The 15,606-nt window shown below is 39.6% G+C and overlaps 1 protein-coding gene across 4 annotated transcripts in view; it reads left to right on the plus strand.

Annotated features, from left to right (window-relative positions):
- Window positions 1-15,606, plus strand: part of LOC6495483 (KN motif and ankyrin repeat domain-containing protein 1) — a 26,907-nt gene continuing 11,301 nt past the window's right edge. Inside the window, exons 1-3 of one of the 4 annotated variants that reach the window (XM_044715866.1) lie at window positions 1-350; window positions 1,343-1,904; window positions 13,007-13,050. In XM_044715866.1, coding sequence (XP_044571801.1) covers window positions 1,903-1,904; window positions 13,007-13,050 — 46 coding nt within the window. In that variant the 5' untranslated portion in view covers window positions 1-350; window positions 1,343-1,902. Of the gene's footprint in view, window positions 1,905-10,408; window positions 11,031-13,006; window positions 13,051-15,606 lie in introns of those variants that run through there. The other 3 variants (XM_044715867.1, XM_014907844.3, XM_014907841.3) reach the window with 3 other exon arrangements.

Raw genomic sequence — 15,606 nt, forward strand, 5'->3', positions numbered from 1 at the left:
ACTGAGCCGTAACACACCTGGCGCTCAGTTGGGAGCAGTGCGGCCAGCGAACAACAACGAGAACTCGGTACGCGATTTGAATTCCTATCTAAATCGGGTCTTCGATGCAAATCGGGCCAGAACTGTATTCTTGGCAACACGGAAAGAGTTAGGAGAGTTAGCCAGAGGCCAGAGCAAGGGAGAGATAGAGAGAGAGTTGAAGTGAGAGTGAGAGATAGATAGAGATCTGGCCGGCATCGGTTTTGTGGCAGCTGCAATATCGCTGATGCTGCAGTTGCAACTCGTACGCGTCGCTTGCAACATCGCAATATCGCATCGCTTGTTTCGATTTCAGTGCGGTAGCAATTGTGGTTAGTTTCCAAGTATTCGTGTTTCGTGTGGGAAAATGCGAAAAATTATCCGGCTTCGGGTGTTTTTTGCTGTGACCATTAAAACGTTTTGTCGCTTGTAATTGTGCGGCAGCTGCTTTTATTTTGCCTTTAAAAGAGCAGTTAACAGTGCAACAGGTGCGTGAACCGAACCGAATCGAACCGAAACAAGTTACGGCCAAAACAAAAAGTATCTAAGCCGTATAATCATTAAAAGTGCATTAGACAACCTGCTGCCAACGTCAGACATATGTACTTTTTTATTTTAAAATCATTCCTGGATCCCCGGGAGATGGAAATTCTAAGGCCTTTCATCAGTCTAGCCGTCAGCCCGTCAACCCGTCACTCAGCCACTCATTCACTTTGTCAGTTTTAATGCACCTGCAATGACTTGTTAAAAAAAAAATTTGTCGAGAGATGCCCCTTAATGTTTCTCGGACCTCGGACCACAGCCAGCCGCCTTTGGAGTCATTAAAGAGAAACAATTTCGCACTAAAAAGTCAACCCACGTCAGGTTGCTAAAGTGCTTTATAAGACCAACAACCCATAAAGTGATCTCCAAGCGAGTCTCAAAAAAAAAATACAAATAAAAAACACACGCATTCGGTATATGATAATAATAAAATCTGGCAGAAAAAAAGGCATTTGACTTTTGGCCAGTTGGAGTTATTTCGCAGCTGCAACGCCAACGCGAAATTCTTGGCCACGATATTTGGTTTATTAGTTCTGTCGCTTTGGTGTGGGCTGCTTGGGAATAACTTGAGATTTTAGGCCAGTTCTAACCTTGGAATTGTGGTATTAGCATGGTATGGTAGTTAACTTCTTAGTTTTCAAATTTTATGGCCCTCCTTTGTTGGTAGATTCCAGAAATTCCAAGAACGTGGCTCGTAGCCATAACTCATCGAGAGTATCCTTTTTGATTTCTCATATATGTAGTGTCCATGTCACGAACGTGCCTTTAATTTCCTTAATAGATATTTGAAACTGCTCATCAATCTGACGTAAAACAAATGTTAGCCATTAGAGGCATGTTCTGCATAAATGAAGCATGAGTAAATGGTGGCACAACAACGGCATGCGGCATCGGTATCTGAACTGAGCTGGGCTGGGACGAATGCAGTCAAGGCGCCCTTAATTAACATGCAACTGGCAACGTTTCGCGTAAACAAAAATAACAAAAGCAATAGCAGCCAATAGCCAATAACAACAGCAACAAACCACGACAAGTTAAACGACAACGACAAGCGTTAAAAAAGTGCAATCCGTAGGAAAAAGACCTCGTTTTCCAGCCAGAAGGTGACGAAGACGACGAGCAGTCTAAGTTTTGCCAATCAGTCAGCTAATGATGCTGCTGCACCAGCCAGATGCAACTGGGGATTCGCCCTAAAGCTGCTAATTAAAGTCCGAGGAAAGGGGAAGCAAATTGCAACATCAGCAATATCAGCAGCAGCAGCAACATCGGCAGCAACAACATCAGCAATCAGCAATTACTGCAGCAACAGCAATTGAGACGGAGCCATAAAAAGTATATATAATGTAAGTACATTTCAGAACATGATATAAAAAAGGGCTTAATATGTTTATTATATTTTTTGAAGCCATATGCATACATACATATTTATTGAGGTATTTCCCCAAGTGTATCAACTGTCTTTTTGACTTTCTTTCGAACTGCTTCAGTAGCAGAAACAGCAGCAGCCACCCCATCGACTTTCTAAGCCAGTTGCCAATTTAGTGCATTTGGCAGTTTTGGCCATAGCCAGGAAAACTGGCCAAAAGCGGCTGGGCTGTCACCGGTTGTTAGCCACTGGGAAGAGGTAGGCCGCAGCTCGAAGTCCCGAAGCCTCAAGCCTGAAGATTGCAGACTCCAGACAAAGGCAAAAAGACTTCCACAGCCAAAGACTGGGTCGCGTGTTTGACACAAATGCCGCAAATAGTTTTGAAGGCGGTTTGGCCCCACTACGATTTATGGTCAAAACCAGCGCGTTGACTTGTTTAAAACAAAAGTGTGTGTGTGTGAGTGTGTGCTGGATGGTTGTGTACATTTCCTGTGACTGGGCTGATTGCGTTTTAATAAGTATCTTGCAGATACCTCGTACCTTTCTACCAATACAATGCGGGCCGTAATGTGCATGTTTGCTTTAAGTGGCAGAAGAAGCCAATGAGCAGCCCAAGACAACGAGGCACGAAAACTATTGGCCGGATGTATGCAGAAGTTGGCTTGTTAGCTCGCGTGCCTAACTGGCTGAAAACACAGTGGGTCACAATGGGTTAAAAGATCCCCATCAAGGGGAGCCTTGGGTTATTGGAGGCAACTACCCGGTGAAATCTTGATTCAATAGGTTTTCTATCAACGAATTTTACGCCTAGGTTTTTAATAAGGTTGGAAATATTGAAGATGTCGAGGAATACAAATTTCAAATTTAAATAAATATAAACCGATCGACAAGTCTCCAACAATGCCTATAAACCATAAAAATTCCAATGGGCTTTTCATGTTTTGATGGATTATTGGCTTGGAATATAAAACCCCAAAAGTTACACAATTATAAATACCATTCATGATCTATCGATCGATCATGAAAACAATAGGAAAACTATTATTACTGTCCAGCATTGGTAGAGTTTGCATTTATCTGACCATTGTGCTTTTTGGCGGCTCGGCTTTGATGGCAAAACGATCTATGGTATTGGCCGGGCTATTTGGCAATTTGTCGCTGAAATACGGCAAGTGTTCGAGTGACGGAGTACAGATGCCAGGAATATCTTATTTTTTATAAGCTACCCGGTTGCATTGGCCAAGATCGATTGGCTGCGGGTCGTAATAGGCTTAAAGTGATTGGGAAATGCAGTTAGAGCCGAATCGAAATACCATTCAAAAAGCATTGGCCACGCCTCGCGTGCAGCGGTGACCCTCAGACCGCATGAACTTGGCTAATAAAATAAACAAACAACTGAAACTGGGTAGCAAAAAAGTAACAAAACCGCACCGCACTTTTACACAAAACCCAGTACAAGACAGCCAATAAATGTCCGACAGTGCAAAAAGGCCATAATAATAAACTTAAATAGACGCACAAAAAAGCCTCAGACTTAATGCTTACAAATTTGAGCGCTAGTCGAGTTGCAGTCACTGCACAATGGCTTTAAAAAAAGTCAAGAAAATAACAAGTTATTTTATGTGTTTTGTTGGTGGCTGGCTTTTTTTTTGCTTTGTTTTAGCGGCATCCATTAGCCAAGTTATGAGCAGCAGGCTGGGGCAAAAACAGTAGCAGCAAAAGCAAACAACAGATGCTAGTATTACAACAAAATATGGTTAAAACGCTTAGGCTAGTGCTGGCCACAGTAGCTTATAAAAGTTTATTGCAAGAGGGTAGAGCTTAAAAATGTTGGACAACTTTATTTTAAGAAAATTATGGAACTAAGGTAGCTAAAGATTAAGAGCTATGAACAAGGTAAAATTAAAAATTACTAAAATAGATTTATTGTCTTATTTTTTGTTCTGTCAAGGCAAGTTTGTTTGATTTCCCCCAAAGTAATCTTCTGTAAGTACACTTCTTCAACCCACTGTTGCAGAAATTGGATGCGTTTCGGCTGCGATTCACAGGCGTTTAAAAACGCCCCGTTCCCATGGCCCACCCAATCGAGCGTTTCCAGCTCATAGTATACCTATACCCCCACCTTCGCTGTAATCAATTAAACGAAATCTGAGCCCGGCTTAGCTCAGCCGAAAAAAACTCAGATTTTCTAATATTATCTACAACAACTATAAAAACCATAACAACATCGGCTAGACTACAAAGTTGCACGAGTCGTGTCACAAAATAAAAAACAAAAACCTTAAAACTAAAAACAAAAAATTGGTTTCTCATTTTCTTTGTATTTTTTTGTTCGATTTTCGTTTCTCATTTTTGTGGCATTGTTTGAGCGATTTGTTTGAATTTTGCCGACTGGCCGCAACGTTTGGCTGGGAGTATCTCGTGGAAGATGCCTCGCCAGCTTTTTGGATAATTTTTTCCCCCTTTTTTTCTGAGCTCCACAGTGAGCTCCTCAGTGAGCTGTGTGTGGCTTGGCATTTCATCCCAGTCACGCTGCAAAGTTATTTGCGCCGTCGTGCAGGGACCCGGGTTCTCGTCTCTTCTCTGTTATTATGCCAGCCGGTTTCATCGTCATAAAGAAAACTACACACAAAAATACAAAAAATATATATATATAAGAATCAAGCGGAGAAAGAAGCAGAGATAAAAACGTATTGGGTTTGCAGTTTTCGTAATCTGAGCCTTTGAGCCTTTTTTGATTTATGCGGTTTTGTTTGCTTAAACTATTGGCATTTTTGGTACTCTAAAAACCATAGAAATGTTCTTAAACATGTTTTGAAATTTTTGGGAAATTCCACAGGTATTCCAAAGATATGAATCAAAATATTGCTAAAATAAATATATTGCCTATATCTTATTGTTTTGCTTAATTATTAGGATTTAAACTAAAATCTAATTAAGCTAATTTTTAAACGTACATATATTTTTATATTATTCCCTTAAAGAGTCTTCTCTAGTCGTCTTAAAAATCTTCAGATATATCCAATTACTGAAATTATTCTCTTACAAAGTCAGTTTCATTCTTTTGTATTCATTTTCAAGTTAAAAAATGTATTTTTTGACTCTGCACCTGTTGATTTTTGATATTTTGTGAGAAAGCCAGGCTAAATTGTTTTGCCAAAATGTTCTGGCAACAAATCATCATTGACTTGCCAATTTTTGAGTTATTCCTCACTCGTCTGTCTTGAGTGAAAAGTAAGTCACAAGCTCGTTAGACATGCAAAAAGCGTCTAGACCTAGGACTAGTGTGTTTGCAATTTGCAAGTATTTGTACCTTTTTGTTTTCGTTTGAGTTATTTTTTATAATGATGAATGAAATCAGCTTTCAGCCTTGCCAATAGCTTCCGCTCGGAGCTGGACAATGGTCGGAGCCAGGTCTGTGCCGCGTGAAGTGTGTGTGTCTCTGAGGTCCAATTATATTTTTTTGTTATAATGTTGCCCACTTCAGTGGAGCAGGTACCATACCCCTCTCAGAAGGTTAAACTTTGGCGAATCATTATGCTCTGGGGCATTTGGACTTGAAGTGTTAAAGTACATACCATAAAATTACTTAATTTCCATTGTAGATGAAGTTGATGGCTGATGGTCTCCCATTGTTGCGGTCAAGTGGGCTAATAATGACGGCAACCCGAGACCCTCGAGGCTCCATAAAACTGTGATTTGTGTAAAATGGCCAATGGGACACGCCAATTTATTGGCCATCCCTCGAACTGTCAACAGCATTCCATTCGATTCGCCCTCTTTTCGACCACATATCGGATATCAATTTTCGAATTCTATTTATGTTCCGCGACTCGTTAGCATATGACACACAAAAACCCAAGACAAATGGCCACTTCTAACGAAGCCGTATCGAAGTATCTAAAATGTTGTCACCTTTTTTGCGTTTCTGGTCTCACAAATATTTGCATAAATTCATTAGAAGTCTTCCTCCTCCACCTGTTCCGCCAAAACCTGAGGCCAAATGCGCAATTTGAACCGGGAATACGGGCCTAAGATAGAAACTGCTTTAAAATTTTTGTTTATGTGCTCACGATTTGACCGTAAAGTGGTCGGTATATATTTGCAATATCTGATTGCCACGATGTCTGCCATTTACTTTCACCGCCGCTCACACATAATGCCAATTGCAATTCAATTACGAAACCCGATACGCCCAGATCGGAGTGGAAGTTATATCCCCCCACTGCCTTTGGGGAAATCAATGGAAAAAAGCGTTCATTTTTATTAATTGGCGGTGGAGCAACAAAGCCGCCAAAAGCCAACTGCAACAGAGACAGGGAAGTGGTGGTGTCAAGTTTTTGAACATGCCCCCAGTATTCATAAATATTTTAGGGTGTGCAGTGTTTTTTTTTTTCAATTTTTGCAAAAGCTATAACCATGATAAATGTTTGGGAATCATTTTTCAATGGCTTCCCGGCAACAAAATTAATTTACCTAGTTAGAGATCGTTTTGTTTCAATTTATTAAACAGCCAACTGATGAAATTTAATCATATAACAATGTATTTATCCAATTAGGAGGCGGGGTACATTCATTCAGCTGACACACTGTCGTCATCAGTTCAAGTCGCTTTGTAGCTTGTCGTATGCAAATTGCGTATACGCCCCGATGGTAAGCACCATAACAACAAAATCGCCAATTGGCGAAACTGCCAGCCAAATGTCAAGCTCAAATCTCAAAATCTGTCACTAACTTGTCTCTCTCTAACTCTCAGACTCTGTCTCTAGCGATTCCCCCGCATTGCTTTTCTCTCATTAATGGCTGATCGTAAAAATGTGTTTTGCTGGCCGGTGGAGAAATATTTTTTGAGTGATGCAATAGAGCAGGCCGACTTTGATTTACAGTCAAGATACGTACGATAACCTCACAATTGAAGGCATTGAAATTGCATTAAGATGGTTGATAAATCGACGGATGAATTTTAAAGTTTGCACGGAGAGAAATTGTTAGGGATTGGACATAGTCTTGGTAGTCTAGTTTTTGTTAAGAGGGAAGGAGTACTTGGGGCTTTCAATCCTTTTATTTTCAGAAAGATAAATTGGTATTTAATATTTAACTTCCAAAACTGTTATTTTTTTTGGCCAGGTGTATTGCCATTTCAACCAGTATGTAGATTGTGGGTGATGATGATCGTCAATGGCGATCACCTTTTTCGCCTAACGATTACAAGCGTTGGCAATTAACTCAAATACTATATTTACGGACCCCCCATCCCGTACATTGGCGCTATAGCCGGCTTCATGGCTATAACATGCTATATCATAATTTACAACTTTGACGTCAGGCTCCACGGAGCACGCTCCACACCGCAATTCTGTTTTCGATTATGCGGCTCATGCCTCATGGCTTTTGGCAGTCATAAGACTTCATCTCTTGGACTCCCAGCACCCCTTATATATCCACTATATATGTCTATCTATCTATATATATATATGGAGGCCCCTCCTAAACCAATCGTCCAATCTCCCGGGCTCAAGCTCCATCGCTGGCCTTGATGGCTTGCCCCTGGCGGCGTTTTGTATCTTGCGCTTGCATCTTGTATCTTTTCGCTGCCGCCCGGACCGATCGCTCCGGCCACATGGGGCGGCTGCTGCAAAAATTTGTTAGCCTGTCGTAAACTGCGCCAAATCGCATAAATTATAAACGCCATAGACCGTTTATCGATATGCAAAAAAATATCGTGTTGTTACCTTTTTTTTGTCCATTTTTTGGCTGGTTGTTGTAGCGAAAGTGTCGATGCCTAGATCCAAGAAGAACGGTTGTTTTGTGCCTTGTGGCCAACAATTTCTTTTAATTGATTTTGAACAGTCGTGTGAGTTTTTGTGCCCCAGACCCCACCACCTCAGCTCTAGACTCTAGAGTCTCTAGACTATATAGACAACGCCAACGCATGAGATGCGGCCGGAATGACAGGTGTTGATTGAAATGACCCAAAAAAAATCTCAAATAGAAGGAACAATGCGCCAGTGGAGATGGAGACATGATTTTTACACTTTAGCCGTGTTTATAAACAGCTGGGAAAATACATTTTTGTTGGAAAACATCTCAATCACATTAATGAAGCTCTGAGAAAAGAATATCAAATGACTTGATGGGTTAAAATACAGGTAAAGGGGGTAAAATCTATTAAGAGCACTTAAAAATAAAGTGTGGATGATGTTGTTATGTTATATACTTGAAATCTGTAAGAGGAATTTTAAGTTTCACTAATTAATTAATCATTTATGAGAGGTCTTGGCTTAACTAGAACAAGTAAGAAACTTGGTCCTTGTAGGTTTTCTTCCTAAAAGGTTATGAAAATTCATACTAATACCCCTCTTTTTGACAAGTACCGGATATTAATACTATATCTAGCCCCTCGGCTCTCCTTTCCCTGAAAATGTAATAAATATAAATAAACATATTGCCGGCTCTGACGCACTCGAGCACTATGACAGCTCGACGATAAGATAACACACTCGAGAGCCGATCGGCACGCACTCACACACACACTGGAAACAATGTGTCAAGCTGCATGTCATGCAAGTACGGCACTTTAGACTTTACCGTGCCCCAGGCAACATGCAACATTGAATAGCACTCGTACCACGAAGCGTGAAGCTTCACAAAAATAGACAACTTCAAGGGGTTATCATTAAAATGAAATCAATGGGCTTTTTGGGGTGAAAGTTGTTTTTTCATCAATTTACTTTGGAACTTTACTTTTTTTTTATGTTTAAAAAAAACTCTTTATATAACAATTTTACATATTTAGGTGGCAAGAAATAACACTCAAAGATTTAATGTAAAGAAGGCATACATCAACTTATTGTATCGAAGTGAAAACGTTAAGCTCTGGGATTACCATATAAAAAATTGATATTTTTGAGGTTAATCTTTAAGATACTATATGGTAAGTTTTATACTTTGATAGGCTTAACCTTATAGAGATAGAAAAACCTTTGCAATAATTGCATCTGCCTCGAACTCGTGCCATTAAAAAATGTGCACAAATGCACTTACCAGACTCTAATCAAAATGTTTGCCAGCTTAATTGAATGTTTGCTTTTGCAGACCCACAACTATCAATTGTTACAATAATTATTTACACAATTGCCGCCTTATAGAGCAAGTATGGGAAATGTCAAAGACGCCTATCAGTCGAACGATCGTCTATTGAACCCAAAGTGGCCGACAAGTGGCAGTCCATGAAATGATCGTTTTATTTCATAATTAGTATTTCCCTCGAGCTTTGATTTTGAAATTTATGTTAATGAGCTTGGATCTTTGTTTTGTTTTTCAACGGAACTCTATGAATATTGTATTAGAGTCGAGAGCTAACGAATTTCATGCTCTATGAGCTGTCCGGCTGGAAATAAATATTTTTTTCTATTAAAAGTGTCGCGGGCCTCTAAAATAGAGGCGTCTATTTTTCTATAATATTTTTTTTAACGTAAAGCTAAGTGAGCCGGTTTCCGTTTCTGTCGAATTCATACCGAGGAATTAATAAACAAGTTTTATGTTTTTAGCCAGTGGTTTTCACGGTTTTTAATTATGCGTTAGTGGATTCTCTCTCAGTGCTTTAATGTGAAAATAAATTGCTGCAATTATTTATGCGTCACACCCAATCGATTTCTATTTGCCCGAGGCAACAGAGTCTTTCCAAAAAACCCACTCGTTCCCACAATAATGGAATTTATCTCAAAAATCTCTAAATGTCTGTAATAATTCAATCTATAGCCCGCTGAGAACGTTCAACTACTGGTATTTCATTTTTTTTTTGGCAAGATTGAAAGCCTGGGAAGTTGAAATATTAAATAACTTTATGGAGTAAGCATGTAAGTATGTAAGATTTATAAAAGTGGTTGTCAACGTTAATTAGTTTAGGTTAATGACTTGTTTTTCTTCTTACGAGATGAGAGATGAAGCAACTCTATTTATCGACTCGGTCGGCTTCTGTGTGATTTAATGAGGCCTGAGGATGAAAGATCAAAAAGCCAGGACAGGGCGACACCTTTCTAACTTCATCAATCATGGCAAATGCTTCCGCTGCCAGAGACACAAAGATACAAAGATACGTAGATACAGTGCTAGGTGTAAGTTTGCTTATCGGGCGATTGGGAATTGGCTTGTTTGGGTGTTTCTAAAGCGGACTTGTTACGAACTGGTTTTTGGCTTTTATTTTTATTTTTATCTTGTTGTTGTGCTGTGCTGCTAAGCAGTCACTTACTTATATTTATTAATTATCGTATCGATAGCTCTCTCGTTCGAGCTTAGCCCCGGGGGCCAAGAGCAACAAAGATACACTAGGCATTGTGTTTGGGTTATTTGGGGGTTGTCCGATCGGTTTGGCGGCAGGCAAAGTTCTTTTACGATCGTCAGCAAACAATAACAAAATATATAAACGAATAACAGAAACAAACAGAAAAGATACAGACACACACTGAATGAATACAGTCACACAGATACTCGGCACGACCACAGAGGCACTCACAGACCGAGCATAAAGTTCAGGCCGTTCAGTTCGTGAAGTTTTTTTTTCTCCCGGCGCATTCAGTTCAGTTCGATTCGAGCGATTTTCGAGCGCGGAGCGTTTTTACAGCGGAAACCGGTGACAAAAAAATAAACGGAGACACGAAATTCGAACTAAATCTAAAAGAAATGACTCAGCTAGAAGCTAAAAAAACCAAAACCTAACTAAAAATGCAATTGTGGCGATGAAAAGTGCTTCTCGGAACGATTCTAGTTGCCATGGCAAAAAAATTTTCGTCTGCCGCCATCGGAGTTAATTAATTTCGCCATAGAATTTCCATTAGCCTGAAAATAAAATCAAAATAGACTAGACAAGACAAGCCAAATGCTAATTAAAGGCCAACCCAAAACCACAAAAGTCATCGACTAAAAGGCAATTAACAAACAGCGTATGCAGTGGCATGAGTCGTAGCCCCAGCGATATGATACTGCCCCCGCCGCCCGATTTCGACTCGGGTTGCCCCTTATACGGCTACGATGAGTCAAAGTTTGCCGAAAAGATAACCCACCTGACGCCCACCGAACAGGAAGCAGTCAAGCGCTTCTGGAGGTAAAAATAATGGGGCTAACAGCCCAAAGCCCAGAGCCGCTTTTCGATCGATGATCAGGTTGATATCCACAGACTCCCCAGAAAAGGGAAGGAAGTCGCACCAATTGTGTGGGGGAGTTGGGGGATTATGGTGGCCAAGAGTTGAAGTGTTTTTCTATCCATTATGGAGGTGTTAGAGGTGTGAACCGAGTGCTTGTTTTGTGTGGCATTGAGATAATATCAATAAATGAATATGCTCTTTCCGGCCAAGCTCTAATGGACTCAACAAATTAGTTATGCCTTGTTATACGTTTTTTTTTTGAGTGATTTTTGAAGGGTAGTGTTTTTTTTTTGGCAATATACAATTTTACATTTATCTATGACGCAAAAAAAAGGCGATCACTTGAAGATTTCAAGTGGAAATAAAAACATGCTTATCTTTAGTTTATCGAAAATGTTTAGTTTAGAACCGAAAGAATTGGAAATATTGGCGAATTTTCAAAATCAAGAAAGGTTCTTGAATCGAAAATACAGTCAAATTCTATTTATTAAAAAGTGTTTGTTTCTATTTTCCATTTTTGAAGAAGAAATGCAAAATGATTAGAAAAGTTACTAAGACCTTAGACTTTCAAAACATTCTTTGCAGAAAACACCCAATATTTTTACTAAAGGCATTAAACCTATATTATAAATTCTTAATTTTTTAAATAGTTCTTCTAAAAAATGACTCAATCTGTAGTTGTCCATAACCCGTGCATCCGAGAGCCATGAGCAAACCGAAACCAATTATCATTATTTCTAATTATGACAAGGATCCAAGTAAACAAGGAAAAGCCGCAACAAATTGTGGCTAGACAAAAAAGCTAGAAGGCAGAACATAAAAACAACAAGTTTCGTGTATCATAATCATAAACACGCATATTAATTTGGTCTGCAATCCAAAAATACGCGATGCCGCAACCGTTCCACATGAATGCAACTTGCCGCCGTTGAAAGGGGCACAGAGATGGAGGATGGTGGATGGATCATGGGGGGAGTGATCATGTCAGGCCTTTTTCATTCATGTAACATGCAACACAAACAAAAGCAACAGCAACAAAATCACCAGCAAAAACCACATAAATCAGTTGACGCATAAATTTTCATTTTACATAAATTTTCAAATTGGGAAAAAAATAGATGGATGGAAACGTGAAAAATGACTCAAAAATATGGCAGCAAATTGTCAGACGGCTTTCAATTAGATACCTTGGCGAAATCTATTTTGTAGTTAATTTTCAGCAAAAACATGACTGGCAATTAATTAAACAAGTCAAACTAAAATAAGTTAAGGTGAAGACCTCAGGTATGGCCGGCTAATTGCAACCAAATTTTCAAAACTCATCCCACAAAACAAATTATAAATAATTGCAGTTTCCGCTTCCAGCAAAGTGGAAAAATGAAAAATGCAGCACGCATGTTATGGTTTTCCTGGAAAATCGACTGGGTGTACGACGGATCAGGGCGGCAAAGTTCACTAATGACTTTCTGGTGGGGATCTGGAGGGCGGGAGTGTGCTCCGGATGATATGGTGTGGACGAGAGCCATCCGGGAAGATTATTGGGGATTTTGTGGCGCAAAAGTGTGTTTCCAAATACCAAACAAAGGGGGCGACAACAAGAACTCAAAACGCTGACAGTTTGATATATTTTATTATAATTTCTAGCTGCTAGCAAGTGTGGCACGTATCTCTTCCCATATCTATATCTGTATCTGTATCTCATGTGTATCTTCTGAGCATTTGTCGCATTCTGGGCTATGCGTTGCATTGATTTATTTTTAAAATTCTGATAGCAAAGACAAATACCAACAATTGTGTTGGACAAAGCTCTTTCTATTTATTTCTCAGGTCTTTCGCAATTGCCGGTTGTTTTCTTTACTTAAGATATTGTATCTTGTTGTCTTTTTTTTGTGTGCCAATTTCCCCAACAATAATAAAAATCGTTGTGTTGTTTCAGGTCGCTGGTTTTGCGAAGTCAACGCGCCTTCATTGAGGAAAATGGTAAGTAAACTAAAACTGAAATACACCGCGTGGGCCATGGCTATAAAAATATAGAAACGTGTCTCAGACCCACATGACTGACATTCTACAAACGACTGCAGATACCAGATGTGGGTCAACTTGACGCCCGCACAGATCCGCAATAAGCCGGGCCAGGCCGGGCCAACACCTACAAAATCCCAGCTCCCTCTCCTCTCACTTAGTCTCTCACTTCACACATGCAGTGTTAACAATACACTTAACTTGGCCGAAAAGGCAAATTTGTCACAGCGGCGCCCCAACGCACATATTCGCCACAAAAGTTGTCCAAAACCTTAAGCCATCGTCCCACACTCCATTCAAGAAAATATTTCTCGACTCCTTTATGGAAATCAGTTTTGGCCAATACCACCCCACCTCCTGCTGCCACCACTTATTCAACTTTTAATTAAGCCAAAATCCCAAAACTGGTTTCGGGCTTAAATACAAATATTTTCCTCGCTATCAAATCAAATGTCTGGTCGTTTATTTTTCTTCTGTTGCCAATTTATGAATAGCGGATGTGAGTTGACAGTTTATGTGCGGCAGTGGGCGTGGCCGGTTTTGGTAGGTCATGTTTCAGCCGCTTTTGTGGGCTTTCGGCGTTAATTGAAGCAATTAAATTGGGAAATGTAAATGTCAGCTGGCAGTCCGGAGATTTCAACTCATTAGCCACACACGAAGTGTTTCAAAAATGAAAAAGTTTATGACACGTTGAAAATCATTAAAACCAAAAACCATAAACCAAGGAGCCCACTGAAAGGGACGACTTTAATTGGGTAATTAAAATACGGTCATAAATAGGATGCATTGCGCCTGGGGAGCACTTTAAAAAATGGAAAGTAAAACTCAGGAAGTACGGGAACCCTGAGGGCGAATTGATGCGAGAGTAGTTTATAGTTATACCCGGTACTTTTAATAAAATAAAATATCTTAGAGCCTTTTTTATCTCCATATCTTATATATAAAGTACCAAATCCAGACTAATTAAACTATTTTTGGAGGAATTATAGACATATTTCCTGTAAAAGACACTCTTCTCAAATCTTTTTAAATAAAACGAAAAATATCCAAAACAGTAACCTATAGAATTAACTACATTATTTAGAACATGTTTGGCCATTAAAACAAATCACTATTCATTAAATAACTATAGTTAGTGTCTCTTGATTATGGCTAATATACCCATTATTCACTTATTTTATTTTTGGCGATGGCATTTTTTTTTTGCTCTTAGCTGTCGAGTGAGCTGGGGCATGCAATTAGATCGAACAGCATTGCACGTGTTTTGCATAATTAAATTTTTGCGCTTTACGGTAATTTGTGGCTGTGGCAGCAGCACTTGGGACCGTTAGCTTCATTAGCTGCCACAGCTGCAGTGGCCAGAAGAGAAAAAATAAACTAAAATACCGCCTACCACATATGTGACTCCAAGACCTGTCCGTTGAATAACCAGTTTTCCATTTGTTTGGGTGTGCAAAAATACTACATGGTTTAAATACGATTTTTTAGGCATTTAAAGTGCATACAATCTTCGTTTTAAATACATTTTTTGTTCAAATTTCATTCACAAGTCGAGCTCATTTTGTATGCCGGTCAGCTTTTCTGCAGCATTCACCGAACAAAACGCCTACGCCGAAAATGTAGTCATTACAAGAAGTCTGATCAACATGGAAACGATCATGATAATGATGCTTGGAAATCATTCAGAGGCAGGCTCTGACTCTCGGAGACACGGATACGTGCCCCACTCAAGCTCGATCGTAATTCAAGTCGAGTTAATTTCTTAATTTTTATGTGAGTCGGGTGCAGAGTACGATTTATGTGATTATATGTAGGCGCCCTTATTTGGCCTGCCAGATCGTGTGTAAATTGAGTTGTAAACTCACCGTCTAAAGGGTTACCCCTTAGCATTTAAACGTGAAAGTAAACGTTTAAAAATAATTATATGTATGGCCAACTTTAGTTAACCCCTCAATTAGTTGCCATTAGGGGAGCCGCATTCCTGACTCACCCACACTCTTGGCCAAATCCACAATCGATGCCAAATTTGTCGTTGGTATATTGAGTGATTAAATGTGTCTGTGGTCTCTCTAAGTGAGTGTGTCTGTGTGGGTGATGATCATGATAATTAAGCCGGTGAACAACTTTGGCCGTGGCCATGGAGCCGCCTGCTAATTACGGCCACTCGAACTCATCAATATGCCACTTGAAATGGTCCAACACGTATACGCCGTGTAGTGCAGCGCCAACACTTTCACAATCTCGACACGCCCACCTTAAAAGCGAAGCGTTTTTCTACCCACACTTTTCATTCAAATTCGATTTCATGAATGAAAAGTGAAAAGAGCAGATGATGCAGTTTAAAATACAGAAAAGCTTCAATAATTCGGACGTCGGGACACTTCCGAAAATTTTTTAGAAAAAATATAAATAAATATTTTGGTTTGAGATTTTGATGCAGAATCATGAAGAATCGATCTACAAATCGATTAACGTATTCCGCTCAAGAATCAGATGATTATTGGCAAAGATATG

The sequence above is a fragment of the Drosophila ananassae genome, chromosome 3L, assembly GCF_017639315.1.
Source record: "Drosophila ananassae strain 14024-0371.13 chromosome 3L, ASM1763931v2, whole genome shotgun sequence".
In the NCBI taxonomy this organism is placed as follows: Eukaryota; Metazoa; Arthropoda; class Insecta; order Diptera; family Drosophilidae; genus Drosophila; species Drosophila ananassae.